This window comes from Protopterus annectens, chromosome 4.part0, assembly GCF_019279795.1.
Source record: "Protopterus annectens isolate FY-2018-M chromosome 4.part0, PAN1.0, whole genome shotgun sequence".
NCBI classification, from domain to species: Eukaryota; Metazoa; Chordata; order Ceratodontiformes; family Protopteridae; genus Protopterus; species Protopterus annectens.
Window position 1 is genome coordinate 1,280,148,432 of NC_056733.1, and position 20,721 is coordinate 1,280,169,152.

Below are 20,721 nucleotides of genomic sequence, written 5' to 3' on the forward strand. Positions count from 1 at the left end.
AGAAGTTCAGGTCAAAACTAAGGGGTTGTGGCTGACCAAGTTTGCAGACAACTGCAGACTAGGTGCAATCATTGAATCCCCAAATTATGTCAGTATATTCCAGGATGTTCTCATGCAGACCAACGATTGGTGTATTAGTCATGGTCTCAAACTGAATGCAAAGAAATGCATCATCATCATCATTCCATTTGGCACAAACAGTGTTCCCTCACACTATCAATCCAACAACAATACCCTAAGTGCCCATGAAGTAGTAATGGACCTGGGATCACAAATTGACTACAACCTTAACTTCGACCACCATGTGTCTACTGTAGTAAGGAAAGCTTTCTACAAAGCACACTTTATTAGTAAAGGCATCACCTTAAGAGCAAAAGAAGTTATAACCCCCTATACTCGGCACTTATCTGGCTCATAATTGAGTATAGTGCCCTGTTTGCATGCACCGTACTAAGCACCTGCAGCAATTAGAAAGACATCAGAGGTTTCTAACAAAGAATATCAAGGGCCTCCAGCAGCTGTCTTACATGGACCAACTAAAATCCATGTCACTATACTCCATAGCATATAGACTTCTTAGGGGAGACTTATGCCTGCCCTATAAAGCAATTCAAGACCCAAACCTAATGAACTTGCTGCATATCCATAAATCAAAAGGGACTAAGGCTACCCATTCCAGGGACCTAAATATGGCCTGCGACTTAAATAGGACATGCTGGAGGGACAGATTTATCTCTCAGTGACTGCTGTGTCATTGGAACAGCCTACCAATTCATGTGAAACAGAGCACCTCTATGACACTGTTCAATGTGAACCTGGATGAGTGGATGGGACACCATAAATTGTTATCGGGGATAGTGCCCACAGTGCACCTGGACATGGGCAGTCATCAGTAAATGCAATCTTGGGTAGTTATTAACATTTCTATGGAACTACATTGGGATGAAAAGGCTAGGATTAAAATGACCTCTGGGTTAATAGCCTAGTAATCTCCTATGATGCTATGATAAGACAAGCTTTTCACATGAAGAAATAAGTTAACTAAGCATACATTTCTTTATCTACTTACTCATGTGTATATATATATATATATATATATATATATATATATATATATATATATATATATATATATATATAATTTTACATGTACTATGAAAATAGCTATATGCCCTTGCAAAATACAGTTTTCATTTTTTAGGTTATGTAGTTGGTAGCACATCTTCAAGTGTATTGTTTTTGTCCTACAGTTTCTTCACTATAGGCCCATTTGTTTTCTTCTCTTATTTGCACTACTAATTGTAATGTGAGTACTGAAGTCAAGATAGCAACTGCATTTTTACATGTCATACATAATGCTTATAATCAGACTCTTGTCAACATTAATTCTAGAACAGTAGCAATTGGCACTGCTAAATTTAGAATAGTAACTATGACAAATCTTAGGACTGCTGCAGTTTTCCAATGCCATTAGAATGTTAGTTTCCTTATTCACTTTTTAATTTTTTTATGGAAAGATGTTACCAAAGTGTTCATTTTAAAACTTTAATGCTATGTTTTTCCTTAATTAAATTTTATCTGATAGGTAATGAAGCACGATGGCTTGGAAGATGAATTGTTTGACTGCACATTGCAAGATCTCCTCAAATATGATGACTACAACAATGATGAGAAACTAACACTGCAAGAGATCTACACTGCATTCCGTAAGTTTGTTTAAATATAGGTAGAAGCTTTTCCTGGGTGGTCTATCAGATGAATCAGTTTAGATCCCTCAAGTGATTACCTCCCTGTTACACTAAATGAAATGACAAATCAGTCTTATTGGTCATTTCTCTCTGTCGATAACCTATCAAATCTTATGACAGCTCACTTGGAATTTAGCATGCAAGTTACTGTATTTATTGGGTGGACTTAAAGTCAAAAAGCTTTTTTTCTGAACAGATTGTTTCCAAAGAATTGTAACATTTATTTGTGGACTACTGTGAAACTAGGAAAATAAAAATAGAATACATTCATGTTAGATATGTCAGCTGTTTCTGTATACCAAGACAGTCTGTGTGTACTCTACACCTCTATAATGTGACCTGAAGTTTTAGATGTGAATGTATGAAATAGGAAAAACTGGTGCCAATAAGTGCTCTGCTTTGCTAACTGTGTATTGGCAAACATGATCTCGGGCCACCAGCAAAACAGGAGAGCTTAGCTGCACATAAAATTTGAAACCCAGCTGAGAACAGATGGAATAAATGTCCATGTTTCTATAACAAATTCAATGAATATAATCCCGTCAGCACATACACAGTGGTTTGCTTGCTCATTTTGTAGTTTCATTATACCTAGTTTATTTTGCTGCACATAATTTTATGTGCACTCTTATTTTCAGAGAGTTACGTGTGTTCATAGAAATTGCATGTTTTCTTTTTACTATACCTTTTCACAAAGCTCTTCTAATGGTCTTTAAAGATGAGTAGACTAACAAGTGGTGGCTTTTGTTATGACAAATTTTTCCATTTAGCTTTGCATGATATATTCACTTCTAAATTATGTGCGTTTTAGTTTTTGGTTGATGGCAAATAAATTTCAGTTTTACTTAAGCTGCTTTAACCTTTCCAGACATATATAATTTCCATTGACAAGTGCTCTGTTTTTATAAATGTGTATTATGTTGTTTGGCTTATTTTTATTTTTAGTATTTTTATATGTCAAAGTATGTATTTGGTGAGGTAATGTCTTTATTATCATCTTTGCACTAAAAGTACTGAAGTGTTTGCCCAAAACACCTGTATTTCAACTCAATAATAGAAGACAACTACCCGTAGCTAATAATCATTCCACCAATGTAACAGTGTTCCCAAATTTATACACACAGGGAGGTTATTTATTGTAGCAGGATCTGTGCTTTACTTTTTGATAAAAAAAGCCAAAGTGGCTAGGAATTAGCAGGAAACTAATACAATGCATCTTGTAATTTCAGGACACAACAATATTCAACAGTAATTTCAGGACTCAATGTAACATCTACAGTTTTTACAGTTAAAGAATTCATTTCCAGTTGATGTCCTGCACTCTTTCATACAAAGCTGATGAAATGCAGCTTCAGCACACTGATTACTCTGTCCTTGAAGTCATTCACAGGTTAAACTCACTACTGCAGAAATTACTTGAAATCCGCTTGCACCCTCAGGTTACAAAGTATCAGATCATTTGTTTGTGTCTCCAGTAATTGTACAAGCACATCCAAGAACTGTAGCAAGTCTAATTTTTAACTGATCTCACAGTTCTTACATAGTATCTTAATGAAATTTGCTCTGGCCTTGTTTACAATACAGCTTCATTAAACTGCCATTCACTATTATCTTTCTGCTTTGTTTCTATCATTATCAGGATCAGTTTGTATAAAATCTATATTATTGGATCTTTTATAGTATTGATCAGTTAAGAATTAAATTTGAATTATGATGTTGTTTCACACTACTTTAATTTACTTGATTTATAAGAATACTAGCAGGCATTAATATTTTATGGTATACAAGGGTGAAGTCATATAGTTAAAATAATGTTATGAAATATATTATGCTTTGTTAACATGTCGTATATCAGACTTGGTGCTAGTGTTATGAATAAATTCACTACTTGGTCACAAGATTCTTTGAATTTTCATCAGACAAGTTCACATTTGCCAAAAAAAGCATTTTTAAAGATCTATTAACTCCAACATGTGATAATAGTACACCAGTAATGAAACAGAATTAATATTACCCGCGCTACATTGCTTTACAGACACATTACATTTAATATATTCATATCTGCATTATTTGAATAATTCTGTCTGAAATGAGTGTTGATAACTCTCTGATCATTTTCAGAAAAGCTGTTGAATGAAGGCCCTAATGCTTTAACAAATTGAAATCATGCCATGCGGCAAACAGGCCATTTTTTCCTGTTAAAAGCTGCATTTGGGTGAATTAATTACATTTTATGTGGCAGTATGTTTGGTTTCCAGTATTTGATATGTTTGTGTGTTTCCTTCATCTGAGATGTGGCCACAGGCTACTCACACTCATGACATCTGCAAATACTCCTTTTCTTCAAAGTCTACTATTCTCTGCAAAAAACAGGCACGGTGAAAAGTAGGAAGTATCACCTATACCAGGAAAAAGAGACACACATTGGAACCACTTTACAGCTTATTAACTTTTCTTTCAGTAATTTAAAACTGATGGTATTTGGGATTCCCGTACTTCCATGAGGCATGCATAATCATGGGTCTGTAGAAGTTTTAGTAAGGCTGCTTGCTTTACCATAGTGTGTAGAACTGAGTGGAAAGCCCCTCTGCCCCATGGAGAGACCCCCCCCCACCCCCTTCTCTCCAGTGCAATGTGATCACAGAGTTGGTATATATAAGTTCTGGGTGTGGGAAGGAGCCATGTCTCCCTATTTTATGTTTTTCAGTTATGCTTTTCAGAATTCAGTATTCAGATGAGCATAAAAGGTGTCTTTGTGACTCAAAAATAAATAAATATATAAATAAATACTGCAACATTATAAAAGCAAACATTTTGTTTTTTCCCCTGTTGCATTAATTTGTAAACTGGTTTGTATAAATACATAGAATTAAATATCTGCAGAAAGCTATTTTCCAAGAAATACTTCTTCAGTTTTCAAAAGGGTTATTGCTCTACGTAGTTCTGAGAGGTTAAAAGACACTGAAGATAGTGCATGACCTAGCTTTGTGATAGGTCACCTGGTACTTTCCAGGCATTGGTCTTATTGACTTTAACAGCTAACAGATGTCTAGATTCATTCTCATTCTATGTACCCTCCATTGAAGCAGCCATGCAGAACTTGAATGGCTGCCATTTAGTAGAGTGTTTAGGTGCTTTCCCACTGGAATGGTTGCATGTTTATGCAACTTATTATGTACTATCTTCAACTAAATTCACACCTAGTGGTAATTTAGTTGAAGATAGTATGTAACACGTTGCATGTGTTCGAAAGGAAATTTTAAATATGTCATATTGTACAGTGATTTAGATGTAGTTTTATGAGAAATCTATGCAGTCAGGGTCCTTTTTAGTAGTGTTACTGTATTTTTCAATACTGGACAAAGACATATGTCAGTTTTTCACTGTAAGAAAAAATGTACAGTCATATTTTACTAACAGGAATTGGTAAGACAGTTCTTCATAACAGCACACTCATCACTTTTGCTGTGTAAAATCTACTTTTCATTTTAATTCATAAAAATAACTTATGTCTAGCAACCGCAGCACAACTTGATTAACAACATATTTATTTTACCAAAATGTAATATCAAAAGAAAATATTCAACACAACTCACCCTTATTACACAATAGCATTTCAGTCTAGTAATATACATACAATAAGGCACAGAAAACCAAAATGTTACACAATGTTCACATAAACATGGATGACATGAAGAGGGTCTATATCACTTCGTTGAAATGGCAGAAGTTTGAACACCATATGTTCGAACTTCTGACCTCGAAGTGCAAAACCATCGAAGGCTTAGAACAGCGATTTTTTTCCCAGGGAAAAAAAATCGCTGTTCCAAGAAACACACACACAACACAAGCACACCAAAAAAAACCCAGCAATCCACACACATACACTTAAAATCCTACATCTAACCCTACACTAAACTATATACACTACTATCTATCCACTTACCTTAACCCAAACCCTAACGTCGGTCACTATCGCACACTCACCTGACCCGCGCCCTAACCCTAACTCACCTATCCTGCCCTAACTCTAAAGTCTGTCACTATCGCACACCCACCTCATCCGCGCCCTAAACCTAACTCACCTAACCCATGCCCTAACCCTAATGTTCACACAATCACACTTTCCTGAACCCGGCCTGTAACTTTCCACCACAGTGCTGAAAATCGCAAAGCCACAGAAACGGACCACCGAATTCTTTCCCTGGGAAAGAATTCAGTGTTCCTCGGCTTCACAATAATCAGTTTTCAAACTTCACAATTCAAACATATGGTGTTTGAACTGCTGAAGTTTCGATGAACTGATAGGAACCCACATGAAGTTCATATCAGATCTGTGAAAATCCTGGATCATTTTGCATGATCAATATATCCCGAGCATATCAGAAGAGTGGCTGCCAAACAGCAAATTGAACCTTTTCACTTACATGAATGCAAACTACACTTCTTTTACAAGACAAAGATTAAACACATTATTCGAGGAGGATTAGTACAAGCTCAGGAATGCTGTCTTCAAGGTGCATTAACAGGTAGTTGTTAAAATCTTAACAGGCACCCACCTGACTCAGTATTAGCCAAACTATTACTAGTTGGAGAAACAAAATTCCAAATATAGGTAGGACATACTATCTCTTCCCTCCTCCATAGAACTTCTTTACTGACTTCTAATGATATTCAACACATCATTCTTAATTCAGAAAAATTCAGACTGTTAGGGAACTTAACTTTAAACAAGTGCCTAATGCAATCAAAGTAAATAAATAAATAAATACATAAAATACTTCAGATGTTTGTTAATAAAAGCTAAGTACAATCTAAGTTATCAAATTCTGGAGCCAGTGGAAAAAAATAGGGAAGTATTAAACAATAGACTGGGTTAAATATAAGCGACTATCGTACCAATCCCATACATACCATATGGACTTGTAAAATATCATCCAGACTGCTTGAAGTATAGTTCATAAATCACAACCTCAGCAGAACATACACAACTTAATGATATAGAATCAGTACTAACATGCTTAGTACTGAAACAGGAACTACTATAATCATGAAATATTAGGTAAGGTACAAACCAGAATTCTCCTAATGACATGATGCCTTTGAGGAAAAAACTGTAAATAGTTTACCTAATAGTTTACAAAGTTAGCACAAACGTTATAATGCAGTAAACATAGAAAGCTAAGGCTTAGCATCATGAATGGAATACCCAACACAAAAATAGCGTTTTGAGACTGAATTAAAAACTGAAAAGTCTACATACATACATTGAGAAGACAAAACACAAAGAATACTGTAAAGATTTATGTTTTGATTCCTGGAAGTATTCATCCTAAAAATTAATAAGTGGCTTTGTTGGAAATATTACAACTGGTCCAAGCTAGATTTGACAGCATGTACCTCAAATTTATTGGGTGATTGATTGTTGTGTGTGCACCTTATTTGTATCCAAGAATTAACTGTATGGTCCCTGACTTGTACATTAAAGTTAGGCAGCGTACATTTAATTAATCTTGTTACACTACACAAAGGTGTAGCTAGATATTCTGGTGTCTAGTGCTGTCCCCTGATCTGGCACCCCCCTCAACTGTAAGTAGAGGGAAACAAGTGGTGTTATGCTCCCCAGAACTGGGGACTCCAGTTGCTGCAGTTTATGCTGTTTGTGGTCTGCTAAAGCACTTAAATTCCCAGTTGTAAAATAAATAAATAAATAAATAAATAAAACACCTCTAATTTCCTTTTAAACTGTACAAAACTGCTTGACAAAGATAATCAGAGCATCTCTGTCAAACTATCTACTAATTCATAAATGTGTGGATTTGAGAAAATATGTTGTCATTCAACATATAAAGTCTGAGAACCTACAAAATTAATAACATATTTTTAGGCAGAGACATGGCATAGAGGAAAAAAGCCCAGGCTATAACACAGTTGCCCTGAGTTTGATTAGTGACTAGGGAATCTGAGAAGCTGGCAAAGAGGATTGGCATGTCTGTCCTGGGAGGTGCGGGGGGAGGGGCAAATGTGCGGGATCATAATACATTTGGATCTCTCAGGTGGTGTCCAGGGAAAAAAACACCATGATGTGCTTCTGGAGGATAGGTGGAGTGACTTGTCAGCATCAGTATCTTGTAAAAGTGAGGGTGCAAATGGGCACCAATTCCATATCCTACTCATGGTGTATCACTAAAACATGTTCACTGAGAATGGAGCTTAAAACAGAAATCCACCAAGCATGATGCTATACTGGGATGCTTCAGACTCCTCACAAGTTCTGAGCATGATGGGCAAGAGAGCCCAATTGACTAAGTGAACAAATAGATGCAGAAGTGGTGCCTGATGATCAGTTGGGTGCAGTGACAGCCAAAAAAAAAACTCTCTCTCTGTATCTATCTATCTATCTATCTATCTATCTATATATGTGTGTGTGTGTGTGTGTGTGTGTGTGTGTGTGTGTGTGTGTGTGTGTGTATATATGTATATATATATATATATATATATATATTTATTTATATTTATGGGCCTACTTCATTTGATCGAAAGATCATTTGACTGAAACCCATTTGATCGAAAACCAGTATTCAAAGCATAAATCTGGGATTTGTCCCCCTCCCTAATGTCATGTGACCCTGGAGTTGGTATATATAGTTAAGGAGGGTGTGGGGGTCGCAGCCCCCCATATTGGGGGGGGTGTGGGGGACGAAGCTCCCCACCTAGTTTCCTTTAAAAGAAGAAAAGAACACAAAAAGTACAGATTTTAAACAAAAATAGGTGGGGGGCACCCCCCACACCCCCCCAATGTGGGGGGCTGTGACCCCCACACCCCCATCTATATATACCAAACTCCAGGTTTGCACGACATTAGGGAGGGGGGACAAATCCCTGTTATTTGCCTTGAATACTGGTTTTCGATCAAATGAAATTTCGATCAAATGGGTTTCAGTCAAATGGTCTTTCAATCAAATGAAGTAGACCCATATCTATATATATATATATATATATATATATATATATATATATATATATATATATATATATATATGTATAGAGAGAGAGAGAGAGATACAAACACACACACACACACACACACACACACACACACACACACACACTCACTTTCTTTCCTTAGGAGCCATTACCCCTCAACCTCCAAAGCTTTATTTATATAAAGTTCATATGAAATTGCACTATTGGCTTCAAAAGGGGATAAATCTGAATGAGGTCAGTCTTGATGTGGTTAGTACAATGTGTCTTAGTTTGTTTTTCTACTGATTTTGAAGGTCAGCCTTTAGAAAACAAGAACTCTATTTTATGAAATCCAGACTTGGATCACCATTTTTAAGAAAACCTGGAGCATATCAAGTTCACAAAGTATGAAGATTAAGAGCATTAGTGACTACATATACTTGGCAGTATGGCTTGCTCAGTTCTAGCTTTTTTTCTTCATAAACATAAGTTAGAATTCAAAGCCAAGTCTTTTTAGGTAACATGTCATAAAACCTCTAGCCTGCTTACCATTGCAAGTAGAACGACTTTGAGCAAAGGGGTCCATTTACCAACATTAGGCTAGATACAGTCTATACATACATTCATGGGTTCATAGCTTCATAGATGTGTACCAGGTTAATGGCCCTGGGGCCTTTACAAGCCTAGCCCATAGACGTGCCCTGGCAATGTGCCACCCGTCATTAGTTCCCAGTGCCTCTATCAATTAGACCCACTGGAGTGATCCCCGGACTGAACTTTCTATTTCCCATCCACTCATCAAGATTTGTCTTGAAGAGGGCTAGTGAGGTGCTCTGCTTGACATGTATGGAAGTCTATTCCAGAGTATGGGCAGTCTCTGGGTTATGAACCTGTCCCTACAGCATGTGCTGTTGATTGTGGTAGTGATGTTGAATTCTCTGTAGCGTGTGAACGGAGGGATTAGGATTTCTGTAGATGTAGCATTTCTAACAGAGCTGGGTCAGACATGGCTTTGTAAGTCAAGCAGAGATCGCCACTTAGTAGACAATATGAGACAGAGAATAGCTGGAGTTTTTTGAGTCTGTCCATGTAGGACATGTGTTTAAGGCCTAGGATACTCTTCGTGAGGTACTTTTGTGGCCTCTCCAGCTGTTGCAGGTGTCTAGTGAGGTACATGCCAAATGGGGCATTATACTCTATGACTGGTCTAATGAGGGAAGAGTAGAGAGAAATGATTACCTCTTTCTTCCTGGATGTATAATCCTTGGTAATGAGATGTGCCATATAGAAGGACCTTCTGACCACAGTGGCAATATGGTGGTCGAAGGAAAGGATGCTGTCAACTTGTGTCTCCAGATCTTTTATAATGCCTTCAGAGTTCAGTGGGCTCCCATCGATGTGGTTATTAGTGAGAACTGAATTTTTTCCAAAGGGGATGGTGACGCATTTTTTCGCATTAACCTTAAGGCCATGGTTTCAACACCAGTCATTGGTCTCAGTGAGGCATTTCTGTAGGATGTCTGCATCACTTGGGGAGTTAATTATGGCTCCCGGCTTGCAGTCATCTGCAAATTTGGTCAGCCAGAGTCCCTCCATGTTGGCCTGGACTTCTGAGAAGTAGATGCCAAACAGGAGAGGACCCAGGACTGATCCCTGTGGGACTCCACTCGAGACTGGTTGGTAGTCTGATTTGGAGTCTGCTAATTTCACACTATGTTTTCTATCTGTGAGCCAATTTGCAACCCACCTAGCAATATAGGGGTTGATGCCTAATTTGGTGAGTTTATCAATAATTCCTGAGTGAGGAACTGTATCAAAGGCCTTGGCCAGATTGAAGTAGGCTGTATAAACTGCCTTAGCTTCATCCAGCGCTCTGGCAACTGACTCAAAGAAGTCAATCAGGTTGAGTAGGCATGATCTACCTTTCATAAAGCCAAATTGTGTGTGATCTAGAGCTTGGAGAGTCCCTATATCCTTTGTAATTAGGTCCATGATGATGCGCTCTGTAGCCTTACATATCAGACTCATTAGGCTAATGGGGCAAAAATTTCCAGGGTCTATAGTCGCTCCTACTTTATGGAGAGGGATACCTATAGCAGTGTGCCATTCAGTAGGGACAAAGCCTGAGGTGAGGCTCTGAGTGAACAGAGCACACAGCTTTCTGGTGCCAGTTTACTTTGTAATTCATGAAGAACATAACCAGAGATATTGTCAGGTTCCATGGAAGCTGTATTCTTGGCCTTAGACAATGCAGCTTTTACTTGTGCTGCAGTAATGCAGGGTGCCTGGCATTCTTCTGGTAAAGAGATTGGTCCTTTAGGGAGGGAGAGCGGGGTAAAGTTGGCACTGAATCTGTTGGCCAGTATGTTGGCAATATCTGTTGACTCAGTATAGGAGGTACCATTGTGCAGTAACTCACAGCAAATCAGGGTATTGTCATGGAGATTCTTGATATAACTAAAGAAGACTTTGTGGTTGTTTTTAGTGTCTGACGCAATTTTGCCTTCATAGCTGGTTTACAGGATTTGATGAGGGATCTCAACTTTTTGTTGAGGCTAATAAGGGAGTTTTTCCAATCTTTGGACTTCACCTTTTTCTGCAACAGTTTCTTCCTTCTGTTGTAGAGTTTATTAATGGCAGGGGACCACCAGATTGGCTTCCTTTTTTTTGGAGGAGAGAGTCTTGGTTCTGTTGGGTATGGCTAGTTCCGTGCATTTATATACGTGTTCATACAGTGTATTGGTATTTGATTTGGCAGTCATGCATCTATTTTTCATTGGCATGGGTGCCATGAAGTTAGCCATCTCTGTTTTTAGGAGTCCAAAGTCAGCTTTGGAGAAGTTTTTCATGATGGATACCTTTGCAGAGGGTTTGGGTGAGATGTGGATTTCCATGGTGATTAGTTTGTGGTCAGATCTAACCAGGAAGGAATTGACTACTGGTGTAGAGCAACAGTTGCCCATGTTAGTAATAAGCAGGTCAAGGATGTTGATTCCTCTAGTGGGGGTAAGAATGACCTGGTCCAGGGCATTGGAATTGATGAATTCCAGGAAGCGTTGGGCCAGTGCATTGGTGCTTGAGAAGTTTTCCCAGTTGATGGAGGGGTAGTTGAAGTCTCCTAGTACGAGAGTATTGGGTTGGACCTTGATAGATTCCAGGGTGCTTAGGAATCTGGAGTGAGAGTCTAGGTTCATGGTTGGGGACCTATAGCAAGCTATGACCTGGATCGCAATCTTACCCAACGTTAGTTGTACCTGAAGTATCTCAGATGCATTATGCTGGGCTACTAGTCTGGAGGTGTGTATATCCTTTATGAATATGGAGACACCACTGCCTTTGGAGCTTTGGTCCTTGTTTTTGGGCCGAAAGTTGTGGAATGAGTTATAGCCTGGTAGTGCAGGGGTGCTTTCTGCCACTTAAAACCAGGTCTCCATTACAGCACAAATGTCAATGTTATCCATTTTGAGGAGTGCTTCGAGTGAGTGCATCTTGAAATTTAGACTTCTAGCATTGAACAGCATGACCCTCAGACTGCATTTATTTATAGCTGTTATGGTGTTAATTTAGTCTTTGGAACACTGCCTAAAAAAGGCACTATAGGGGTGACAAGATCTTTAGCCAGTGCCCGGAAACCCAGGGGTGACAGATGCAAGCCATCTCTGGCAAAGCATTGAGGTCTGTCAGTCATGTTATTCCAAGCAGACAGATAATGGATCCCCTTAGAATGACACCAGAAACTTAGCCAATTGTTGAAGTCAATCATTTGTTTTGTTTGTACTGTGGTATCATTCTGGGTGATGGTAGGATTCTGCTCAGGGCTAGTGTCACACCTGCTCGGGCCACATAATCCAAGAGCTCCACCATGTCTCTTTTCATGTAGTCCAGAGAGGTACATCTCAGGTCATCCACACTCACAAGGACAATGGCAGAGCCATACTTGTACTTGTTGTGGCATGACCTGAGTACATTTGTTATGTGTTGGATTCTGGCACCTGATAGCTGATGTTACCTTCTCCTTATTCAACCTAGTGAGTGGGACATCTGTGTGCCTCACTATTGAGTCATCTATGATTAGTGTATTTGGCAAGGTGTTTAGCCTTAGGGGCTTAGGTTGAGGGGCACACTGTGGAGGTGTGCTACGTGTCCTGTAGTTTGTGCTGTGGTGGTTGAAACACTCTTCAAATAATCCAAAATAAAATGTATTCTTTTTTTATAGGTAGCATATGAGGGGAATATCACTGTATCACACTGATGCTAACTGACTCGCACTGTTGTCAAGGTCCAGACTGTTATCTATATTTTAATATGCAAATTATTAAATCTTGACTAGTGGAGATTGCTCATACAGTTTTAAAATTAATAGATCTATAAACTGACATTTAAAATTAAAAATGCCACATAGCTTTTCTAGATCAAATATTCAAGCAGAGAAAAATCTTCAGATATCAAACAACAAGCACTCCTGTGCTTTTGCAGAGCATTCAAAGCAGATGGATCACACTTTTGGAATTTTCTTTCCAAGTGAAAGTAACACCCCCCCTCCCCCATCAAGTTTAAACAAAACAGCCAAGATAAACTCAGTGGGGTTATTCCCGATAACAAGCAGAATCATTGGGTAAAGGTCAGTGAATCCACAAAAAGCAGTAAAAAATACAAAATGAACACTCAAACACCACAGCTGTAAAAAAAATAAAATTTAATAATAAGTAGGTAAGCTCTTTCATAGAAAAACACCACTTCATCAGACCAGATACACTCAAACAAATCACAGCATTTATATAGTAATCAAACGATAAAAAAACTCAATGAGGTAAGTCATGTGTTGCATCATAAATGGTATAAAGTGTCTGATAGGTTGTTGGATGTGCTATTTGTACCACGATGTTAATTCCCTCTTTACCGTCATACCTAAGGAGGTAGGAATTGAAAGCATCAGAATGTTTTTATCTAAGAATGCTGACATGTCTAATAATAAAGTCATGCTGCTTTGTAGTCTTTTAGAATTGATTTTACAAAATAATGTGTTTATATTTGAAGGCAACTTTTATTTACAGCGAGTTGGTGTTGCCATGGGAACAATATACACTAATAGCTATGACAATGTGGTTCTAGCATACTGGGAATTTAAACAGGTCTTGAGTAGTTACCCTTTTGCCAACAATCTTTCCTTTTGTAGGCACTTTGTAGATGATATATTTTGGTATGGAAGGGAATGCTACAAAGGCTACATGATTTTATCGATTGTTTTACACAATACTACTTCATTCCTTAAGTTCACTTGCAAATGGTATGGTAGCTCTTTTGAATTTTTAGATATGAGAGTTAATAAGAATGTATTAGGTGAATTAGGCCTTCCATTTTTAAGAAACCTTGTAAAAAGAATAACATCCTACATAAATTGATATGCACCCTAGACATGTTCATAAGAATGTTTTGAAGGTAAAATTTAAGGGGGCTATGAGACTGAATAATAATAGTCATAGGCTAAATGAAACTTTTGATAGAATGACCAATGAATTATTAGTGAGAGGGTACTGACTGAATGAAATACAAGATATAATCACTAAAGTGCCATTGTTGAGAGATACTTCCACTAGACCTTTATTTTTCAGAAGATATGTGTAATGATGTGGATGTAGCTGTTACTAATAGCAGACAGCCTAGGATTACTTCAGCTTATTCAAGAGATGTGAGTATTATCTGTGAGATAATTAATAAAAACTTGCCAATTCTTATGTCTAATGAAAATACGAAGGAGGTGTTAGGTACCAAACCATATTTACATTTAGAAATAGGAAATCACTAAAATTTCAGTTATGTTATATACAAAAGGAAACTGTTGAACATAGTAGTTTTGGGTTCCTATTATATAATCAAAGATGCAATCTTTCGAATGCGTCTTGATAGAACTTGAAAGCACGAAACAGCAAAATAGCAAAACGGCATATAAGTGATTTCTTTCCCTGGGAAAGAAATTGCTTGGCCGCCTCTGTTTCTTTGCTGTTTTCCTCACTGTAGTGCAATGTCAGAGTTAGTATATTTAGGTAGGGGGATGTGGGGGGCATATTTATGTCATATTTTGAAGTTTTTTATTTATTTATTTATTTATTGTGAAACAACATTTTTTTTCCCAGGGAAAAATCACTATTTCAAGTGTTCGGGATTGTAAGCTTTCGCTTACATGGGGTCGATAAATCAACATTCGCTTTTTTAAGCATTCGCTGATTTAATATTGACCCATAGTTTTGATTGCATTAGTATTTCCTGTGCCACTCCTGTAGTACTTGCAAATATATACGGACTACATTACAATTTTTACATCCAGTATCTGGTTTAAAAGTAGATTTTAATTTTTATGCTAATTGCAAACGTAGTGATTTAGTTTATCTCCCACAATGCATCTCATGCAGCTGTTTTTATGTTGGGAAGATAAATCACACTCTGAAGGAGAGGATTTTAGAACATAATAATGTTAACAGGAAACTGAAGTTAGGCAATGTCCTAGTGAAACATATCAATGAACGTGGTACAAGTCATTCTTTTAAATTCACTGTGTTGGAGTTGATTAATGTGAATTTAAGGTGAGACAGTTTAAACAGGAGCGGCCCTAGGTCAACTGGTGCCCTAGGCAAAAGGGCTCCATGGCACCCCCCAACTCATTACCTGGTGCCCCCATCCTGATCTACCTACACCAAATAAATACTGGAAAAGTGCCCCTGCTAGACCGGCACCCTAGGCGGCCGCCTAGTTGGCCTATGCCTAAGGCCGGCCATGAGTTTAAACAGCAAAACAGAGTGCAATGAACTTAGATGGATTATGTATTTACAAGCAGACAAGAACCCCAATTTGAATGACTTTGTGTCTTTAAAACCAGTACTCAGAAGACATGACTTACTTCATTGAGTTTTTATTGTTAGATTAATATATAAATACTGTGATTTGTTTGAGTGAATATGGTCTGCTGAAGCATTTGTCCATGAAAGCACTTATCTATTGATTAATTTTGCTGGGTTTTAGAGCTGTGGTGGTCGAGTATTTGTTTTGTATTTTTTCAGTGAGTATATTGCCTGCTATTACTTGGGCATTTTTACATAAGAGTTGTTGACATAAAATGGTCACTCATATACTTGTCTGTGTGTATACTGTTAAAAGCTGAATATTATTTATGGAGAGTCTATTACAACTACAAAAATATGTTAATTTTAATAGACAATGCCATTAAGCATAAGTATGCCAGAGTACTGCAAATTAAATACAGTAAATGAAGTAAATACATGAATTTCTTGCATACACACACATACATAGTAAATATATATTTACATACACATATACATTTCAAGACTTGAACCCAGGACCCTATGCACCTAACTACAGTCAGAGCAACATACCACTATGCCATATAAGTTGTTTAAAGTAATCAGCTCTGCCAAATCTTGAACACAGGGCCCTGTATACCAGTCAGAGCAATGTACCATTACACCAGTTGAGTTGTTTTATGTATACATATATATATATATATATATATATATATATATATATATATATATATATATGAATCTACTTCATATGATCAAAAGTTTATATGATCGACAAACTTTTCAGAGAGACCAAAACAACCGAAAACGTATTTGGTCAAAACTCATAACATTGACACAGGACATTCAAAGCATTATGCCCTTTCCCCACTGTAATGCGACGCTTGAAGGTGTGATGCTGTAACACTGGTATAATCCAAAAAAAAATAAAATTAAATAAAATATAATACTTTAAAGTGCTCAAGACAGCCTTGTTTGTATTCAGTGGATATAAAACAGTAAAATAAGTGTGTATGTTGATACTAATTGTATACTACTTTTTGTTTTTTATTATCATTCTATATGAAGTAGTTGATATTTATGATCTTCCCCATGTATTATATTTAGTTTTATTTCTTTCTGTATATTGTGCCAAGATAGAATAAAAAGGAAACGCACTGAATCGTTCCTTACTGTTGTTTTTTGTTGTCTCAGCATCAGATGTAATGTTTACATGTTAATTTTAATGAACAAAGCGGGATAATTCTCATTGAACAATACAATATTGTTAACATTCACAAATGTACTAAATGTACAAACCATAGATACAATACCATTCCATGTGTAATTGAGAAATTGTGAGTTACTCAAGGAAATAAGATACATTAGAAAAGCTATTGCAAAAAAAGAAAAGAATAAACTGCCTTTTTCTGTATTCACTAACCTAAAAATATAAATATAATTTGGTCAATTACGCAATAAATCAAAACTTCCAAAACCTTTTTGCATGATATGCTTGACATTGCAGTTGTATTTTGGCTTTCCTGGGTCTTGTAGTTTTTACTGAATGGTTTGTCTGTGTGACCTTTTTACACTTTAATTTGGATGTTATTTGGGGTATGTTTCCAGTTACCTTCATGTTATGGACATCAGGCTTTTTGATAAGCTTTGTATGTCTAAAGTTGGGTACGAACATTCCTATAAGCTGCCTGATGAGCTCAGAAAAGGATGATTTATGACGCGTCCTCAGCTAGTATCAGTTATTTTTATTGGCCTGAATGCACCCAGTAATTTATGTCATCAAAAAGTAAAAGTAAAAAGACATGAGCATTCAAAATCAATGTAATAAAACTTTTTTCTTTAAGTGATCATTTACTTGTATCCCATGGGCCTCCACAACAGGAGGTTTCAGGTATTATTACACAGTGAAGACTCTAGCTTTGCTTGGTGTTTCTAGTAGCTTTTTGTTTAATGACAGATGATAAGTATGTAAAGACAGCAACTTGAGAAAAAAATAAAACAATACCGAACTGAAATAGCCATGAAAAGGAGCCTTCCAACTGGAATTCCACCTGGTAATTTTGTGTGTGTGTGTGTGTGTGTGTGTGTGTGTGTGTGTGTGTGTGTGTGTGTGTGTGTGTGTGTGTGTGTGTGTGTATGTGCGTGTGTGTTTTCTTTTTCAAACCAAATTGAAGCCATGTATTGTGTACACATAAACATGTATAGAGACTTGGACACTCTATTGCACAGATTTCATAAGCACAAGCAGAAACAAGCAAACACCAACATTGGTAATACATTACATTTGCTTAATGCCAGAGGGAGACAATAAAATGTCTATTCTGACCTGTAAAGTGCATTTAGATTCTTGCTACCCTCCTTCCTTACCTTCCTCATTACTCTTTTTCCCCCTGCCCCATGCCCTCTTTAATGCCCCTGTGGATATCTTCCCCAATGTTCATTTTAGTAGCCTGTTGCATGTGTTCCCAACCTGTCTATTAAAATGTACTTTTAAGAGAGATAACAAGTAGCTAGTCCTGTAGGTCTACTGCCTGTGCCCCTCCCCTCTATTCCTCCAGTTCAAAATGACCTTTTCACATCTCCCTCTAATGATTTTTCCCTAATATTATGTCCATCTGTCTCTTCTGAGTTCAAGTGATAAAGGCACTACCTCCTCTAGCGTTTGATGAAATTCCTTCTGTGCATCCTACAGATCTTTCTCATAATGGACCTCTGGATTTTAACATCCTGTCGTCCTTTTCCTTACATGCCCTCCTGAAGTGAATGCATTACTTAACGTGTACTCTGACAAAGGCCCTGTAGAGTGGAAGCACTGCGTGTTTGTTTCAGGAATCAATCCCCCTGAGGATACATCTCAGTATTCTGCCTGATGCTGCTGCTGCCACTGCCCTCTCATACTGCCCCACTGGCTTATTACTCTGCATACTAACCTTTTTCTGCTACATTGCAATTGGTTCCACATATCCTCTTCCCCAGGTGATATTTCAGATCAGAATTATTGTGACCTAAGTACATCATGTTTTTAACTTGTTTTAATTGAGCTTCACTTGCCATCTTTTTGCTTACTTGCTTAGCCTTAACAAATGTTTTCCTGCACCTGTCTTTGTGTCACAAGCAAAGAAGTTTATCTTGTTAGCTTTTCCCTAAAATATATGTGAAACTAACACAGTAGAAAGTACTGGATCTAAGGCAGATTCCTGCACTATTGCACTGGTCATATTCTTAAGCCCTTGCATTGTACATCTGACCTGTAACCTCGGAGTCCTCCCACTCAACTGTCCAGCTACTCGTTCTTGCTCTTTTCTTCAACCTCTTCAGGTTTCCTATCAGATTATTTTTTGTGGACTAAGTCAATCATATTGCTAAAGTCTGGATAGGCTGCTTCTACTGATAATCTTCTCACATGTATACTGAAGGGTCCATGTCAAATCCATGAAAACCACATTACCGATGAATGGATCACCGAGACGAGATTGCCAACACAACACATCCCCAACAGTGGTGAGTAGTGCAGAATGGGATGTATTCCCATTTCCGGAATGTGGTGCGATCTTAGAGTTGGTATATTTAAGTAGGGGGGATGTGGGGGGGGGGTGCAGCATTTCTTTTTATTTTTTAACTGTATTACAGAAACGGGAATAGATTCCATTCCGTAATACATATACTTACCTTTGTCGGGGATGTGTTGTGTCGGCGATCTTGTCTCAGTGATCTGGTTGTTGGTAATGTCGTTTTTTGTGGATCAGTCATGGATCCAGAATGAAGACCATCCAAAAAACTAGATCATGTCTCACTGACAACTTATTATGCCCAAAAACCCATACTGTGGCCATCTTGGAGAATGTCTTCCACTAGAAATTGTACCAGTCTTCCTCTTTCGATTTTGCCCATAACTTCTCCTGTTAGGTTTGTTAAACTAATGGTTCTTCGAATCCCCATCTTTGTAGAGTAGTACTATAATTACTGTCTTCCAGTCTTTTGACATTTCCTTCCTAGTCAGTGATTTGTTAAAGATCTCGATTATTGAGTCCTGCCAACAATACAGACAGATTTCTGAGGCCTGTAGGAGACAGCATTACTGGCCTTTGTGCATTATCCTGTCTTAGATCAGCTGCTTCCCGTTAAACCTCCTCCAACTCTGTCCTGGTGTTTATTCACTTTTTTCACCATTCTGATTTGGCTCCATCAAAGCCAAGAACCCTTTTCTTGCTTTCTTTTACGAAGACTGAAGGAATTTTTTTCATTCAGTACTTCTGCTTTTTCGCAGTCATCATTTTACCCTATCACTCCTATGCCTGGCTAGTTCTACCCTATATTTTATTCTTTCTGTTGTATATCTAAAAGAAAAATCAGTTCTAGTAACGCCTTTCATGTTTACACTTTGCTGCACTTCCCATCTTTGTTTCCATTTTACTAGCCTTTGTGACACTGCCTCAAATATGTCCCCACCTCTTCAGAGGTACACCTTTTGCAGAACCCTATCTTTTTTCCCTAATTGATAACCTCCATTCCAGGGTAGCCACCCTGCATTCTTGACTTTTTGGTCTGTGTAGCAGACCCTTCTCTACAGCCTAGAGTACTCCATTGCTTATCTTGACTACTCCCCCAGTTTTCTCACAGTTTCCTAAGTCAGCCATCATTAGCCACTTCCTACCAAATATGCATAATATACTCATCTAAAATCCTATATGCCATCACTTATGTTTTTTTTTTTTTTTGTCTTAGTCTTACTGCTTTTCACAACCTTTACTCTGGAATTGTTTTTTTAAAAAAAAGATACAATATTTTTCCTAAAAACTATAAAATAAAGCATAACTTTAGTTATTTGCCTAAAGCAGTTCTGTCTCATGTTGCTCATTCACAGTGCAGACAAATGCTGGAGAAACAACACTTAAACAGCATGGAAACAACATGTAACTATCTTAACATGGTAAATGAAATCCTCAATAGCAAGCTTTTTACATGGCTTTACAGAAATAAAAAAAAAATAACATGATTTGTAAAAAAATCTACTAATTTAAATATTGACAAACTATGTGTGCTGTGTATATTCTGTTCTTTAAAAATCTCGAACACAACACGATCAAATTACTATGCATAGTGTTTATGTTACTGCTATAACAGAAAATCTTGTTAAATTTTATATTGCATTCTGCCAATAATATACCTTACATGTCAACCCTATATGATAT

The 20,721-nt window shown here is 37.4% G+C and overlaps 1 protein-coding gene across 2 annotated transcripts in view; it reads left to right on the forward strand.

The window, feature by feature from the left end:
• Positions 1 to 20,721, forward strand: part of FSTL4 (follistatin like 4) — a 3,154,652-nt gene that overhangs the window by 1,935,813 nt on the left and 1,198,118 nt on the right. For both annotated transcript variants that reach the window (XM_044069164.1, XM_044069165.1), the window contains exon 6: positions 1,586 to 1,706. In XM_044069164.1, the coding sequence (XP_043925099.1) occupies positions 1,586 to 1,706 (121 nt within the window). The remainder of the gene's footprint in view (positions 1 to 1,585; positions 1,707 to 20,721) is intronic.